We start from the raw sequence: 14,610 nt of genomic DNA, 5'->3' as shown, positions 1-14,610 counted from the left end.
TCAATTAAACCCACGTGACCAATTAGCCTACTAATCTTGCACGTCTTTGGAATGTGAGAGAAAACTGGAACACCTGGAGAAAGCCCACGCAGACACAGGTAGAATGTACAATCTCCGTATGGACAGTGCTGGATTTGAATCTGGGGTGCTGGCACTTCCATAGCCACTTCTCTAACTGTACCACTCATCCGAGTATGCTCTCTCCTTCAACAGACAACATGCACTTCATGTGAATGCCATTAAGATTAAGAGGCCAGCTTACATCAGGGTGGTATGGTTGGTGCAGCAGTTAGGGCAACGCTTTTACTGCGCCAGCAATTGGGACCGGGGATTGAATCCGGCACAGTCTGTAAGGAGTTTGTACGATCCCCCCATATCTGCGTCCCCAGGGGCTCTGCTTTCCTCCCACTGTTTGAAATGTATTTGGGGCGGAGGTTCATTGTGTGTCAATTAGGCGGCTCGGATTTGTGGGATGAAAAGGCCTGTTACCGTGCTGTATATCTAAATTTTAAAAATTAAAAATTAAAAAAATATATATTTAAAGCACGGTAGAAGCAGATTCCAGGCATTTAAACCCATGCTGCCCAATTACACCCAAATTAACCTACAACCCTGTACAATTTGGCAAGTGGGAGGAAACTGGAGCACCCAGGGAAAACCCATGCAGACAAGGGCAAACTCCTTGCAAGCAACACCGGATTTGTCCATGGGTCACTGGCGCTGTCGTAGCATTGCGCTAACTAACCACATATGTTGAACCTGCTCTCTCCTGCCCAATTCAGAGCTCTCGATAGCACACAGGGGCACTAAAGTTAAATGTAGCTTCCCTACCACTAACTGGCTGAGATCATTGCTGGAGGTACTGATGAAGACAAACAAGGAGCTTGAAAAAGGCAGGATAAAGAGCTGCAGTAAATTGAAAATTTAAAAACCTTTCTAAAATCTGGATAGTATTAAATATTTCAATGCAGGCCTAAGGTCAGAGTTAGAACCAGACTAGATATTTTAAAGCATTATTGTCCCTAATTCCAGCACAATTGTAAAAAGCTATACATCGTTACAAAGAGAGAGGCAGCGCGACTCGGGCAGGAAGGAGAGGCAGCACGACTTGGGCAGGGGGGAGAGAGAGGCAGCGCGACTTGGGCGGGGGGGGAGAGAGAGGCAGCGCGACTCGGGCGGGGGGGAGAGAGAGGCAGCGCGACTCGGGCGAGGGGAGAGAGAGGCAGCGCGACTCGGGCGGGGGGAGAGGCAGCGCGACTCGGGCGGGGGGGAGGGAGAGGCAGCGCGACTCGGGCGGGGGGGAGAGAGAGGCAGCGCGACTCGGGCGGGGGGGAGAGAGAGGCAGTGCGACTCGGGCGGGGGGGAGAGAGAGGCAGCGCGACTCGGGCGGGGGGGAGAGAGAGGCAACGCGACTCGGGCGGGGGGAGAGAGAGGCAGCGCAACTCGGGCGGGGGAGAAAGCGGCAGCACAACTCAGGCGGGTGAGTAGATAGAGAGTGGTCTATCTTTATCATTTACCACCTCCCCATCCAACACCACTGTTGACCCCCCCCCTCTTGCAATTACTTAGAAGTACTGCCATTTTAATATTATTCCATTATCCAAAAAATTCCAAAATTCGAAAAGTGTCTGGTCCTGAGGATTTCAGGTAAAAGATTAAGCACCTATATAAGTTTGTAAGCCACGCCATTGAAAGAGAGAGATTAACTTAATGCACGTTGTTTGCATAAAATCATTCTCTTTTCACTTAATTTCCCCGGAGAAAATATCCCACTTTTATTGGGAAGAGTTGCTGTAGATTGCCTGCTCTTTTAACACCATATTATTGAATTAAATTGATTTTGTTGGCTCCAAAGATTTATGAGGCCTCACCCCACCTGCAATTCATTGACAATATTGCTTCAGCCAACAAGTCCGAGAAGTCTATACATCTACTCACGACCTACCAATTATACCACCAACGTCGAAGAGCGTCGAGAGATCTCCAGCAGCCTTAGGATTCAAATGAGCTGAAATATGAAGAAAATAATTAGAGAAGCTCGTCCACCCTTACTGCAGGAAGTCTCTCAATGCAAGAACTTGTGCTCATCTTCACATCTGATGGAAGTGTGAACTGTGACTCAGTTGGTTCCACTCAGTCCAAAGTCAGATGCAAGGCAGCCCAAGACAGACTCCAAGAAGCCAGGCACATCTGCTAGGGTGTTGCCACTGTGCCAGTGGAAGCATTTTTTTCCCCTCGAGGAAACATAATGAAAAGGCCTACTTGTGCTAACCCTTAACCAAATTTCGTTGCACCTCTTCAAACAAGCAGAAGCGTTTAACCATTTAATCTGGACATTTACTTCAATGTGGTTGGTGACCCCTCTGTCTGTGATCACTGGTTGTCACCTTTCCCACTGTTATGGAGCTCCAGATCACCCAGAGTTTGCGAAAGGTGATAGACTAGGCTTACTGAGCTGTTTTTTTATCATCTCCACCTGGAACAGGGGCAGACACTTGGAAACCAGGAAAAGACAGATGAACGTACTTTTGGAAGTATCCTCCAAAATGGGATTAGAGAGAAAAATCCACAAATCAGATATATTTGCTTAACACAAACCACAATTATAATAATGGTGTAAATTAATGGCCTTACAGCCCAGAAAGAGCACCCCGACCCCTCCCCCCCCACCCGGCCCAACCTGTCTCAGATAACAAGTTGGCTTCCCAAGCTACACTCATCAGTATCCCTTGAAACTTAAGCAATGAGAAGCATCCTCATCAAATCTGGAGTTGGGAAAGCCTCGGAGCGTTGCATCAAGATCTTTGCAGAATCCACAAAGGAGAATACAGACACACGCAATGCAACAGTGCCAGACCGTGGAGGCACTTCTCTCTGCACACAGGGCTTTGCTGTCTCCAGCTTGGATCTGCCATCAGCCCACAGAATGAGGTGGACGGGTCTCACCAACTAGAATAGCAAGAGTGAGGCCAGTTTCCTCTGTCCACCCTCTGCACTGTTCACCCCAACACCTGCAACTTGAAGGTGCTGGCCTGACAGAGAAACCTGGGCTCACACCAAGCACTGGTTGGAACAGAAAAAGGGAGCGTAGGAGCAGGGCTCTCTCCTAATGCGGGAAAGAACCCTGGTTGTCAAGTTCAAGTTGCTCTTGGCATTGAGGTGTGAGTTGCTCGCACATCTGGCCTCTAACTGCCTCACTGGAGCCACAAAGGTATCAGCAGTCAACACATTCCAACCCATCACTCCACCCGTCCATGATGGGAAAGTCCCTCCATCTAGCTCAACAGCAGAAACTCCTGGTCAGCCCCACCTCAACCAATAACTTGTTTTGCTGCACCAAGCCGGATGGTCTGCTGTTTCCATCTTTTCTTGGGAGAACACCAATATATATTTTATAATGGTTTCCAAGTGTCCGCCCCTGTTCCAGGAGATACAGCCTTTCCAGCATACAACCCCATGCCGCCCAAGTACACCCATTTGACCAATTAACCTTCTAACCCCATATATCTTTGGAACTGGGACACCCGGAGGAAACTCACACATCCACAGGGAGAAAGTACAAATTCCTTACAGACACCAGTGGATTCAAAACTGGGTTATTGGCGCTGTTATGGCATTATCCTAACTGCTCCACTAACCGTGTAACCCTAATATCTACTCCAGTAGCACTCTGGAATCCAACTGGAAAAAAAAATAGTTTCCCCCTTTCAAAAAGCACAAGTACATCCAACTCACCCACGGATGAAATGTAGAGTGGTAACCAGAACAGGAACGTGTAGCTGACAAGTTTGGCAAAGAGCAAACACAGCGAGAACTCCACCACACCCTGTCCAAACAGGAGAAGCATTTTCAATTACCATGCTCATGGAACTATCGGGCTGCACTCGCCTTCTCTTTACCCGTTCCCCCATCATCTGTTTAAATCCAAACTCCAATAAAAAATGCTGGAAAAACTCAGCAGGCTCGGCTGCATATAACCGTTTTGAGTTGAAGACCCTTCATCAATACTGGGAAGACGATAAAAGATGCTCATTAAATTGCTGGGAGACTGAGCATTTCGGTTTTTATTTAAAATTTCCAGCATTAATAGTTTAAAAAAAAAATTTAAACCGTTGTATTCTCTTTACTCTGAAATGATAGATGGCCTGAAAATGAACTGAGTAGATCTTGGTAGACTCTTTCAGAATCCCTCAGGATATCCAACCAACACCAACAAACCAACAAGCTCACTTTCCCTTTGATTAAACCCAGACAAACACAAGACCCATTACATTAAAATGACTACATGTTAATTCTGCTTTGAAATTACATAATACAATGCTTCAAGAACTACATCATCCCTTTTCTTCACATTTTTCAACTCTTCATTGAGTGATTATCAATAAATATGGTCTTTGTTCACAAATGAAGGTGCTGGAAGCACTCGGCATCCTTAGAGAAATAATGTTTCAGGTCAACAACCCTTTATCAGAACTGGGAAAGAAAGAAAACAAGTTAAAGTCACGGTGAAGGGAGAGGAATGAAGGTTAGGATAGAGCAAATGTTTCTAATCATATGAAGTGGAGATTGCAGTGGAGATAGGCCTTCCCAGTCAATGGGATGACAAGGGCAGCTCGTGAATGAGAATATAAGAGTGCAAAATTCTGAGCGTAGAATATGCCCGGTAGGTCAGGGAATGAAGAGAGAAAAACAGAGGATATGTTTTATATGGATATAAACCAGAAAGTTATGAGGCACGGGATCAGTGGAACCTTGGCTGTGTGGGTAAAATATTGGCTTGTAGGAAGAAAGCAGAGAGTAGTAGTGGAAGGAAAGTACTCTGCCTGGAGGTCGGTGACTAGTGGAGGTGCCGCAGGAATCTGTGCTGGGACCCTTGCTCTTGGTGATCTTGATAAATGACCTGGATGAAGAGGCGGAAGGATGAGTTAGTAAGTTTGCGGATGACATGAAAGTTGAAGGAGTTGTGGATGGAGCTGAAGGTTGTTGAAGGTTACAAGACAATGCAAAGTTGGGCAGAAAAGTGGCAGGTGGGTTTCTATCCGGACAAGTGTGAGGTGATGCAAACCAGAAGGCTGAGTACAGGGTTAGTGGTCAGTTTCTTAAGAGTATGGATGAACAGAGGGACCTTGGGGTCCAAATCCATACACCCCTCAAGGTCGCCGTTCAGGTTGATACAACAGTTAAAAGGCCTTGGGATGCTGGGATTCATGAATGGGAGGATTGACTTCAGGAGTAAAGAGGTCATGCTGCAACTCCACAAATCTATGATAAGACCACACTTGTTTTCAGTTCTGGTCACCTCATTATGGGAGGATGTGGAAGCTATGGAGAGCGTGTAGAGGTTTACCAGATATTGCCTAGATTGGGAAACAAGTCTTATGGGACAAGGTTAGCAGAGCTGGGACTTTTCTCTTTGGAGCATAGAAGGATGAGAGGAGACTTGAAAGAGGTCTACAAAATTATGAGAGGCATAGATGGGGTGGACAGCCAGCATCTGTTTCCCAGGGCAGGATCAGCAAACACCAGAGGACATATGTACAAAGTTAAGGGAGGGAAGTTTAGGAGACACATTGGGGATTTGTTTTTTTAAAAAACAGAGTTGTGGGTGCCTTGAACACCTTGCTGGGAACAGTGGTGGAGGCTGAAACATTGGGGACATTTAAAAGACTCTTAGACACATGGATGGAAGAAAAATAGAGGGTTATAGGGTAGGGAGGGTTTAGTACTTTTTTTGGAACATATTGGTCGGCATAACATCGAGGGCCAAAGGGCCTGTACTGTGCTGTATGTTATAATTACAGCGTTCGAGGACTTGAAGCAAAATGGCCAGTTCTGCCACAGAGCTTAGCAAGATCAAATTTCAATTTTATGACAATGGTTTGTTTCACAGTTATACACAGGAAGGGATTACCAGGCTCCTTGGTACTCACCGGTATTTTCAGTGCTCCCAAGAAGCTAATTGCCGAGGGCTGTGCGTTGCTGACAATGGGATTGAAGCTGCCTTCAGAATGGCTAGGGCTGATGAAAATCTCATCCACACTATCATGGCGTAACAACGGCTCCTGTTCTGGCTTGTCCTGTAGTGCACAGCAAGGAATTATATCTCATGCAGCCCAAAGGGATAAAAACACAGCTCGTCCTTTGACAGCCTCCAGACTAGGCCTAGTTGGCTTCCAGAATAGGTGGTGGTGGATAATTCAAGGCCTTTATCTATCTTTCAATTGTATCTGCATGGCTTTTGCTCTCCCTTCCCAAGCCACCATTGAGGGAGACTACAAGAGTTTATGAATGAAGAAATTACCCACATAAAATAGTGATTCAAGCCCCGAGAGGGAAACATAATTTCCAGAGAGGTATGACAGTAGCTGCCTCACTTCTCCAGTCCTGATGTCTTTTATGAGGAGGCATTTGCATGTTCTTCCTGTGACCCTATGGATTTCCACCCCATTTACTCCACATTCCACCTACATCTCAAGGACGTGTGGGCTGGCAAATTAATTCGCCCCTGTAAATTGTCCCCTATGTGTAGGTGAATCTGTAATGAGAGTTTATTGTCATATACACATGTACAATCCACCGAAATTCTTATACAAGAACATCAGAAATAGGAGCAGGAGTAGGCCATCCAGCCCGTCAATCCTGCTCTGCCATTCAATGAGATGACAGGCTCATCTCCACCTACCTGCCTTTTCCCCCATATCCCTTAATTACCCAATATGTAAAAATAAATCTAACCTTGTCTTAAATATATTTACTGAGGTTGCCTCCACTGCTTCAATGGGCAGCGAATTCCAAAGATTCACCATCCTCTGGGAAAAGGAGTTCCTCCTCATCTCCGTCCCTGAATCTTGAGGCTATGTCCCCTAGTTCTGGTCTCCGCCACGAATTAAAATAACTTATCTACCTCTACCTTATCTATGCCTTTCATAATTTTATATGTTTGTATAAGATCTCCTCTCATTTTCTAAATTCCAGCAACTTAGTCCCAGACGACTCAATCTCTTCTCATAATCTAACCCCTTCATTTCTGGAGTCAACCTGGTGAACCTCCTCTGGACCACCTCCAAAGCCAGTACAGTAAAATCCCCATGATCTGGCACCTACAGGGATCACAGATGTAGGAAATACAAATTTTCCGGTTGTCTGAGACACACTCTTACAATGCCTAATTAATAGACCTGCATTAAGAACACACAGTTTAAAAGACAAAACAAAGTGCAAAATGTAAAGTAATTTGGAAAAAAAAAATCAGTATTTCAGTCTTTAATTATGAAAGTTCACTTTAAACAAGTAATTCCCATAACTTACAAAATTTAAATTTAAAGTGGAACCCCGATCGCTGGCGTTCTAAGTGTTGCACTGTTACACTAACCTGGCTCCCTTCATAATTAACCTCCCTCTCCCCTGTTTACAGATATACCCAATGCTAATAAAGATCTAAACTCTTACTAGGCAGGGATAGGGAGATACTTTGGGAGAGCGGCAAGTGGCATCGACCGGCTCATCAAACTGATGTCCTGGTCAGGCCCTCGGCGTAACCCAGCTCACCTCCATGCCAGTGTCGCGGTCAGGCACTCAGCACAACCTAGCTCACCTCCACACCAGTGTCCCGGTCAGGCTCTCAGCGTACCTGACTCACCTCCACGCCAAAGTCCAGGTCTGGCCCTCAGTGCAACCTGACTCACCTCCACGTCAGTGTCCTGGTCAGGCCCTCAGCATAACCCGACTTATTTCCCCGTCAGCATCCTGGTCAGGCTCTCAGTGCACTTCCCTTTAAATCTGAACCTTATTTGCAAACTCTGCAACCTCGTTGCGCTAGCCACTATGCTAACCATACCCCCCCCCCCCCACCCCACCATCCTTAACTAATATACCCAATATAGATAAAGACTCTTACTAGGCAGGGATAGGGGGACAGATTGGGAGAGTCACCCCAACGATGAGCGGCTTCAACAAGCTCTTCATCCTGTGCGCCACCATTTTATTCAAACACAACTTTATTCAAACAGCTGCTGCAGACAACACAACTGGGGCGCCTGCTGGCTGAATTTTTGTCAGCAAGGAATTGTGTGTTGCTTCGGAGAACATTTACTTTTACAATTTTAAACTTTTATGTAAAAAGTTTTTTATTCGTTTTTAAATATTTATCTATTTCCTCTTTTTTTTAGCCATTTGAGTTTCTGGTTGATTGAATGCCAGATTATGGGGATTTTACTGTACATCCTTCCTCAAGAACGAGAGCCAGAACTGCACACAGTACTCCAGATGTGGCCTCACCAGTATATAATGCACGTGCAGCATAACCTCCCTGCTCTTAAAGTTCATCCCTCTAGCAATGAAGGCCATCATTCCCTTCTTGATAGCCTGCTGCACTTGCTGCAGCCAAACAGGGATGCAAGACATACCAACTAAAATTACCTACTTTATCACAATGTGCCAAGACAGAGAGAGAACAAATAAAACAGGGTAGATAAATATTCACAGTTGCAGTTAGAGCAAGAAAAAGAGGTGATATTTCTACAACATGGACTACTCTTTTGGTGGTCCTGGAATTGTTTATGGTCGAGGTTTGGGTAGTTCAGGGAGGTACAAGATGATAACTGTTAGATTTTTAAAAATGTTGAATTTAGAGGTGCTGGACCTCAGGCTTAAAAGTAGTAGTGAGAAGGGATTATAACCAGGGTGAATGGGAGTGGGGGTCCTTCTGAATTTTCCTACCTTCCTGAGGTAGCAACTCACATCGATGCAGAGAGTGAATAGGAGGCTGGGATGGAAGTCTGGTGGCAGCAGATGGTGATATCGGGAAATTTGGGGGGTGGGGGGGGGGTGGTGGTCAGAGTGGGATTACTGGGAAATGGGATATTGAAATAGAAAAAAAAAATTGCCTTCTAATCTTTGCAACATGTAGATCTGATGGCAGATTGATTCCGGAAAAAAATTTGGAAGAAATGGAATCTCTGTCCACCCCGTTCCCCCAAATAAACTTTAAGTGTAAAAGCAGGACACTGTTTTGCCAGAGCCTGTACCCACTCCAGCACAGAGACCACTAGAATTCAAGAGGGGCATCACTGAAGGCAGCACTGGAGGAATTGGGTAAAACTCAATGCTGGAGAAACTTAGCAGGTCAGTGTACTTTAAATTGCAAAGATACGTAACCAATGTCTCAGGCTGGTGGGGCAGGGGGTGGTGGTAGGGAATAGGATGAATTATACAGTGTAGGTTTGGTTCAAATGGTGTTAGGCCTATTTCATAAACTCTTTGATTCTAAAGGTACAGAAAGGCAGTCAATCTGCTTACATGGTGTTGAGGAGAAGTGCAGCCCACATCTTCAGGATCTATAGATAAAAGATGAAACGTTTATCAACACCAAACATCATTATATTTATTTAAATAGGATCATCCTATGGAGTTCTTTCCCTCCCTGGCTCTCCAGCTAGCCAGTTTAACCACGCAGATGTCAGATACATAATTCCTTGAGAGTTGCATCACAGGTAGATTGGGTCGTAAAGAGAGCTTTTGGATTGATGGCCTTCATAAATCAAGTCTGAGTGTCGAAGTTGGGATGTTAAGGAGAAATGGTAGAAGACATTGGTCAGACCAAATTTGGAGTATTGTGTGCAGTTTTAGTCACCTAACTACAGGAAAGATATCAGTAAGATTGAAAGAGTACAGAGAAAACTTACAAAGATGTTGCCTTGACTTGAGGAACTAAGTTACAGAGAAAGTTTAAATAGGTTAGGACTTTATTCCCTGGAGTGTCAGAGAATGGGAGGAGATTTGACAGAGGTGTACAAAATCATGAGAGATAGAGAGAGAGTAAATGTGAGCAGGCTTTTTTTTTGCACTGAGGCTTGGTGAGATAAGAACTACATGGCATGGGTTAAGGGTGAAAAGGGAAATGTTTACAGGGAATTTCTTCATGCAGAGAGTAATGAGATTGTGAAATGAGCTGCCAGCTGAAGTGGTGAACGTGGGCCCGATTTTCACATTTAAGATAAATTTGGATAGGTACATGGATGAGAGGGGTATGGAGGGCTATGTTCCGGGTGCAGGTCAATGGGACTAGGTGGAATAATATTTCAGCACAGACTACTGTATCTTTACACTTATAGCGCATGCATTATATGCGTATTTTACAAACCAGGTACTCCTCCCACCCCCACCCCCCCCCCCCCCCCGGGCATTATGTGTACCCACTATACGAGAATATTTCTACATGTTGAAAGAACGCGCACAATTAATAGCGTGTGTGGGAAAGTCAAACCAGCAATTTATAGTGAGTGTTGGAATATTAGCGAGCATGGGAATAGAATCCACACAATTTATAGCGGGCACAGGAAATTTTGATCTTGGGAATAACTCTGTACTGAATGCCATGGTCTTCCTATTAAACAGGAAATTCTAGCTAGGGTACTGCATCTTATCAATGTTTGTTGTTCAGACCTGTCCCTGAGGGAGGAGATTAACATATCAAGTGCCTCTGACTTGAGGCAACATTAGAAGTAAAATTCTGCTCAACTCTGAAGCCTTTGATCTCTTTAATTGCTTTCTCTCCAAAGCTTGTTAATGTGTTGCAACAGGATATCATCGATATAATGGGCAATTGACACCTGTGGGGGAAGTTGATTGGGTGTTAATTGCGGGAGATTAACTGTTGCTGATACTGGCATGTGCTTTATCTCGTTCCACTTAAATTCAAATTGCTTTTACCAGATGGAATTTAGAATACTACACCTGTGCGGCATATGCGTGTGCGCATTATAGGAGTGAAAATATGGTAGATGGGCCATAGAGTCTATTTCTGTGCATTAATGACTTTAAAGGTGTGCGGGAGATTACAATGATGCTGACTGATGGGGGTCCCACCACACTTTTCCCCCACAGACATGTTTGAGAAAGCTGGGGGGAGGGTTGGAGGGACAGTCCCACTTTCCTCCCACCCCACATGAAAGAAAATTTACCTGCACCCTAGTGTCAATCAAACTTGCCAGTCAGAGCATCACGGTCACTATGACAACTACTTGTCTAAGGGCTGGTTTCTCCAGCCATACAATCCCCATTTCCACAGAACAGAGAGGCACTTTGCAATGGGGAGATGGGAGGAGTGGACTTTCGGCACAAAGCTATGGTCAAGTTTCTGGCACATCAGAAATGCTGCTGCACACAACACTGGTAATCAAAATGTGGCCACATTGCAAGTTTGTCTGTAGCATTTGGTTCTCACCCGGCACATTACACAAAGCAGGAAATCCTTCATGCACAAAATCAATGCAATACTTACATTCTATCAGAAATAAGAAGCAGACTATTCCCATTCCTGCAATAATGGCACCGGGCACTATGAATGATAAACCCCAGGCAGAGGACACGAAGCTCCCAGCAATCAAAGAGCCGAGAATATTCCCAACTGATGTGTGAGAATTCCAGATTCCCATAATGAAACCTCTCCTGTCAAATTGAATAGGGGAGCAAAATTAACATTATGCGCTTTGAAGAGAGTGGAAAAAAAAAATCACAAGAATAGATTTAATAAGAGAGGAAAGATGGCCAAAGCAGGCATTCTTAAGACTGAATTTGCCCAAAATCTACATGGCCTTGGCCTCCCTCAGCTGGATATTGCAAGCAATTGTCTGGGCAAATGATCTACTGCACAAGCTTCAATCTGAAGGTATGCCATGTTTACTGGAGTTTCCTCTTCCATGGCGTCCTGGTACTGAGGACCACTTGAAGAATCTTGAAAGGAGATGGATACTATTTGCTCAAGATATGGACGCCAGGCAAGGCTACAGGTCAGCTTTCATTTTATTGAGGACTAACGGGCTTAATTTCTTTTCCTTTCATCTGATTGACTTATTGCCGACCAGGCAGAGACCTGCTACCCGTCACTCATGGAGGAGGTCAGTGTTAGGTTGTGTATTTGGGTGTTGAGGTATTTAAACATTTGTGTTGAATGGCACTCAAGGCACAACATAGCTCTCATAATGTCAGCAGTCACACAGACAGCAAACCTATTGAAAGATGGCCAGATCAAATCCCAGTTTTAATGAGTAGCTATAAATATGCTCTTTTCCCGAGAGCATCAGTAGAAAGGCTTGCCCAATTGCTTCCCTCATGAGTTAAATCACATGAGAAGGCACCTTTAATAGCCCAGTCCCTCCTGAAATCAGGCAACAATGGGTGCCAGACTCAGTTCCATTCCTGGTTCAGCTTGACCACAGCTTCAACTAAGTGAGCCTCTGATAAAGATCGAAAAGAAAATTTGACATTTATAATAAAGGCACATATTTCAGCACCTTCCAGGCATTTTTTTCCTGATGGATTACTATTTAATCTCACAGAAAAACACAGCAATGCTTGTCCTCTGGCACGATAGAAAGGCCATTCAGCCCACACGTCTGTGTCAGCTCATTTTAGAGCCATTAAATTTGCCTCAGTTCCTTGCTCTTTTCCACAATTTATCTTGTATTATCTCATGAGGAAGCAATAGTTGTCTTGGTCCATCACGTCTGTACCAACTCAGACCACAAAACTCTCACTTAATTCTTTGTAATCTACTTTCACTTGCACGCCTGTCAAACCCACCCTGACTCTCCTATCACCTAACTACACCAGGGGTATTTTATAGTAACATTAACCTACCAACCAGTATGCCTTGGGGATGTGGGAGGAAACCAGAGCATCTGGGGAAATCCCACATGGTTGTAGGGGCAACAATGCAAACTCCTTACACAGTGCACTCCCAGAGGTGAGGGGCAAACTTGGTTGCAGGAGCTGTAAAGCAGCAGCACTTCCTGTTGTATCACACTGCCACCTGTTGACCATCATTTCTATCTCATGAAGGATATGCCAGTTTCCTTTAAAGTCATGATGGTATACCACATCACACTTCCTGACCACACAGGGGTTTACAACACAACATATTAATTATTTCTCACCCCACAGATTCTGCCCAAACTGCTGAGTCTTTCCAGTATTTTCTGCTTTTGTTTCAGATTTACAGCATCTGCAGGTTGTTTAAAATTCTATTCCCATTTAAAGATGTTAAATCTACAGTCTTCTTTCTTTTCTTTGGCTTGGCTTCGCGGACGAAGATTTATGGAGGGGGTAAAAGTCCACGTCAGCTGCAGGCTCGTTTGTGGCTGACAAGTCCGATGCGGGACAGGCAGACACGGTTGCAGCGGCTGCAGGGGAAAATTGGTGGGTTGGGGTTGGGTGTTGGGTTTTTCCTCCTTTGCCTTTTGTCAGTGAGGTGGGCTCTGCGGTCTTCTTCAAAGGAGGTTGCTGCCCACCGAACTGTGAGGCGCCAAGATGCACGGTTTGAGGCGATATCAGCCCACTGGCGGTGGTCAATGTGGCAGGCACCAAGAGATTTCTTTAGGGAGTCCTTGTACCTTTTCTTTGGTGCACCTCTGTCACGGTGGCCAGTGGAGAGCTCGCCATAGAACACGATCTTGGGAAGGCGATGGTCCTCCATTCTGGAGACGTGACCCACCCAGCGCAGCTGGATCTTCAGCAGCGTGGACTCGATGCTGTCGACCTCTGCCATCTCGAGTACTTCGACGTTAGGGATGAAAGCGCTCCAATGGATGTTGAGGATGGAGCGGAGACAACGCTGGTGGAAGCGTTCTAGGAGCCATAGGTGGTGCCGGTAGAGGACCCATGATTCGGAGCCGAACAGGAGTGTGGGTATGACAACGGCTCTGTATACGCTTATCTTTGTGAGGTTTTTCAGTTGGTTGTTTTTCCAGACTCTTTTGTGTAGTCTTCCAAAGGCGCTATTTGCCTTGGCGAGTCTGTTGTCTATCTCGTTGTCGATCCTTGCATCTGATGAAATCTACAGTCTAGTACATTTATAACCACAGGTGTCTATCCTATAGCAGTTTAAGTTTTAATTTTTTTTTTAAAAAAAAAGGAAATTTGTTGAGTAAGAACAAACATAATGTAATGTCCTCAAAAGGCACCAGGTTTAACCCATGTCCTTGAGCTAAAGAAACAGTGGGACACTGGAGGAACTCAAAGCGTCAAGCAGAATCCACAGTCAGTCAACGTTTCGGGAAGAGACCCTTTATCGAGGCTAAATTAAGAAGAGTGATATTCCATCTATTGGGGGGGGGGGGGGCAGAAAAGAAGCTGGGGAGGGACCAAGAGGAGATCAGGTATTGTACAGAAGGTCTAGAGAAAAGTAGATGGAGAGACCACAGGGAGTTTGGAAGGGGTCTCAACTCAACACACTGACTGACCATTTTTCTCCATGGATGCTGCCTGACCTTCTCAGTTTGCTCAGGATTCCACGGTCTGCCATTTTTTTTTGTGCCTCTCCTTTAGAGAAGAGAGCCGGCCATCCGTCAACTTTTGTGTGACTCACATCCATATCAACGAGGTTGAGTAAATTGTGTAGGGCCTGTGGAAAAATTTCACTGCTATTTCTCAGGGCTCTAGAGGTAGTTAATAAACGCTGAGCACTGCAGCAATAAAACCCACTTGCTAAGAATGGAAGCAAAATTTAATTGTGTCATCCAAAAGTTACAAGGGCACGACCAAGAGAGATGGGGAGTGGGGGTGTGGGGGGGGGGATGATAAAGTGTCAACAGCGGGGAAAAAAAAAGTTTC

The 14,610-nt window shown here is 45.1% G+C and overlaps 1 protein-coding gene across 2 annotated transcripts in view; it reads right to left on the bottom strand.

Annotated features, from left to right (window-relative positions):
• slc37a2 (solute carrier family 37 member 2) overlaps positions 1–14,610 on the bottom strand; it is an 85,216-nt gene that overhangs the window by 25,962 nt on the left and 44,644 nt on the right. For both annotated transcript variants that reach the window (XM_069894478.1, XM_069894477.1), the window contains exons 7-11: positions 11,282–11,448; positions 9,298–9,335; positions 5,931–6,077; positions 3,736–3,826; positions 1,946–2,008 (exon numbers count right to left, since the gene is read on the bottom strand). In XM_069894478.1, the coding sequence (XP_069750579.1) occupies positions 1,946–2,008; positions 3,736–3,826; positions 5,931–6,077; positions 9,298–9,335; positions 11,282–11,448 (506 nt within the window). The remainder of the gene's footprint in view (positions 1–1,945; positions 2,009–3,735; positions 3,827–5,930; positions 6,078–9,297; positions 9,336–11,281; positions 11,449–14,610) is intronic.

This window comes from Narcine bancroftii, chromosome 8 (genome assembly GCF_036971445.1).
Source record: "Narcine bancroftii isolate sNarBan1 chromosome 8, sNarBan1.hap1, whole genome shotgun sequence".
Taxonomy (NCBI): Eukaryota; Metazoa; Chordata; class Chondrichthyes; order Torpediniformes; family Narcinidae; genus Narcine; species Narcine bancroftii.
This window is presented reverse-complemented; position numbering and strand designations above follow the sequence as displayed.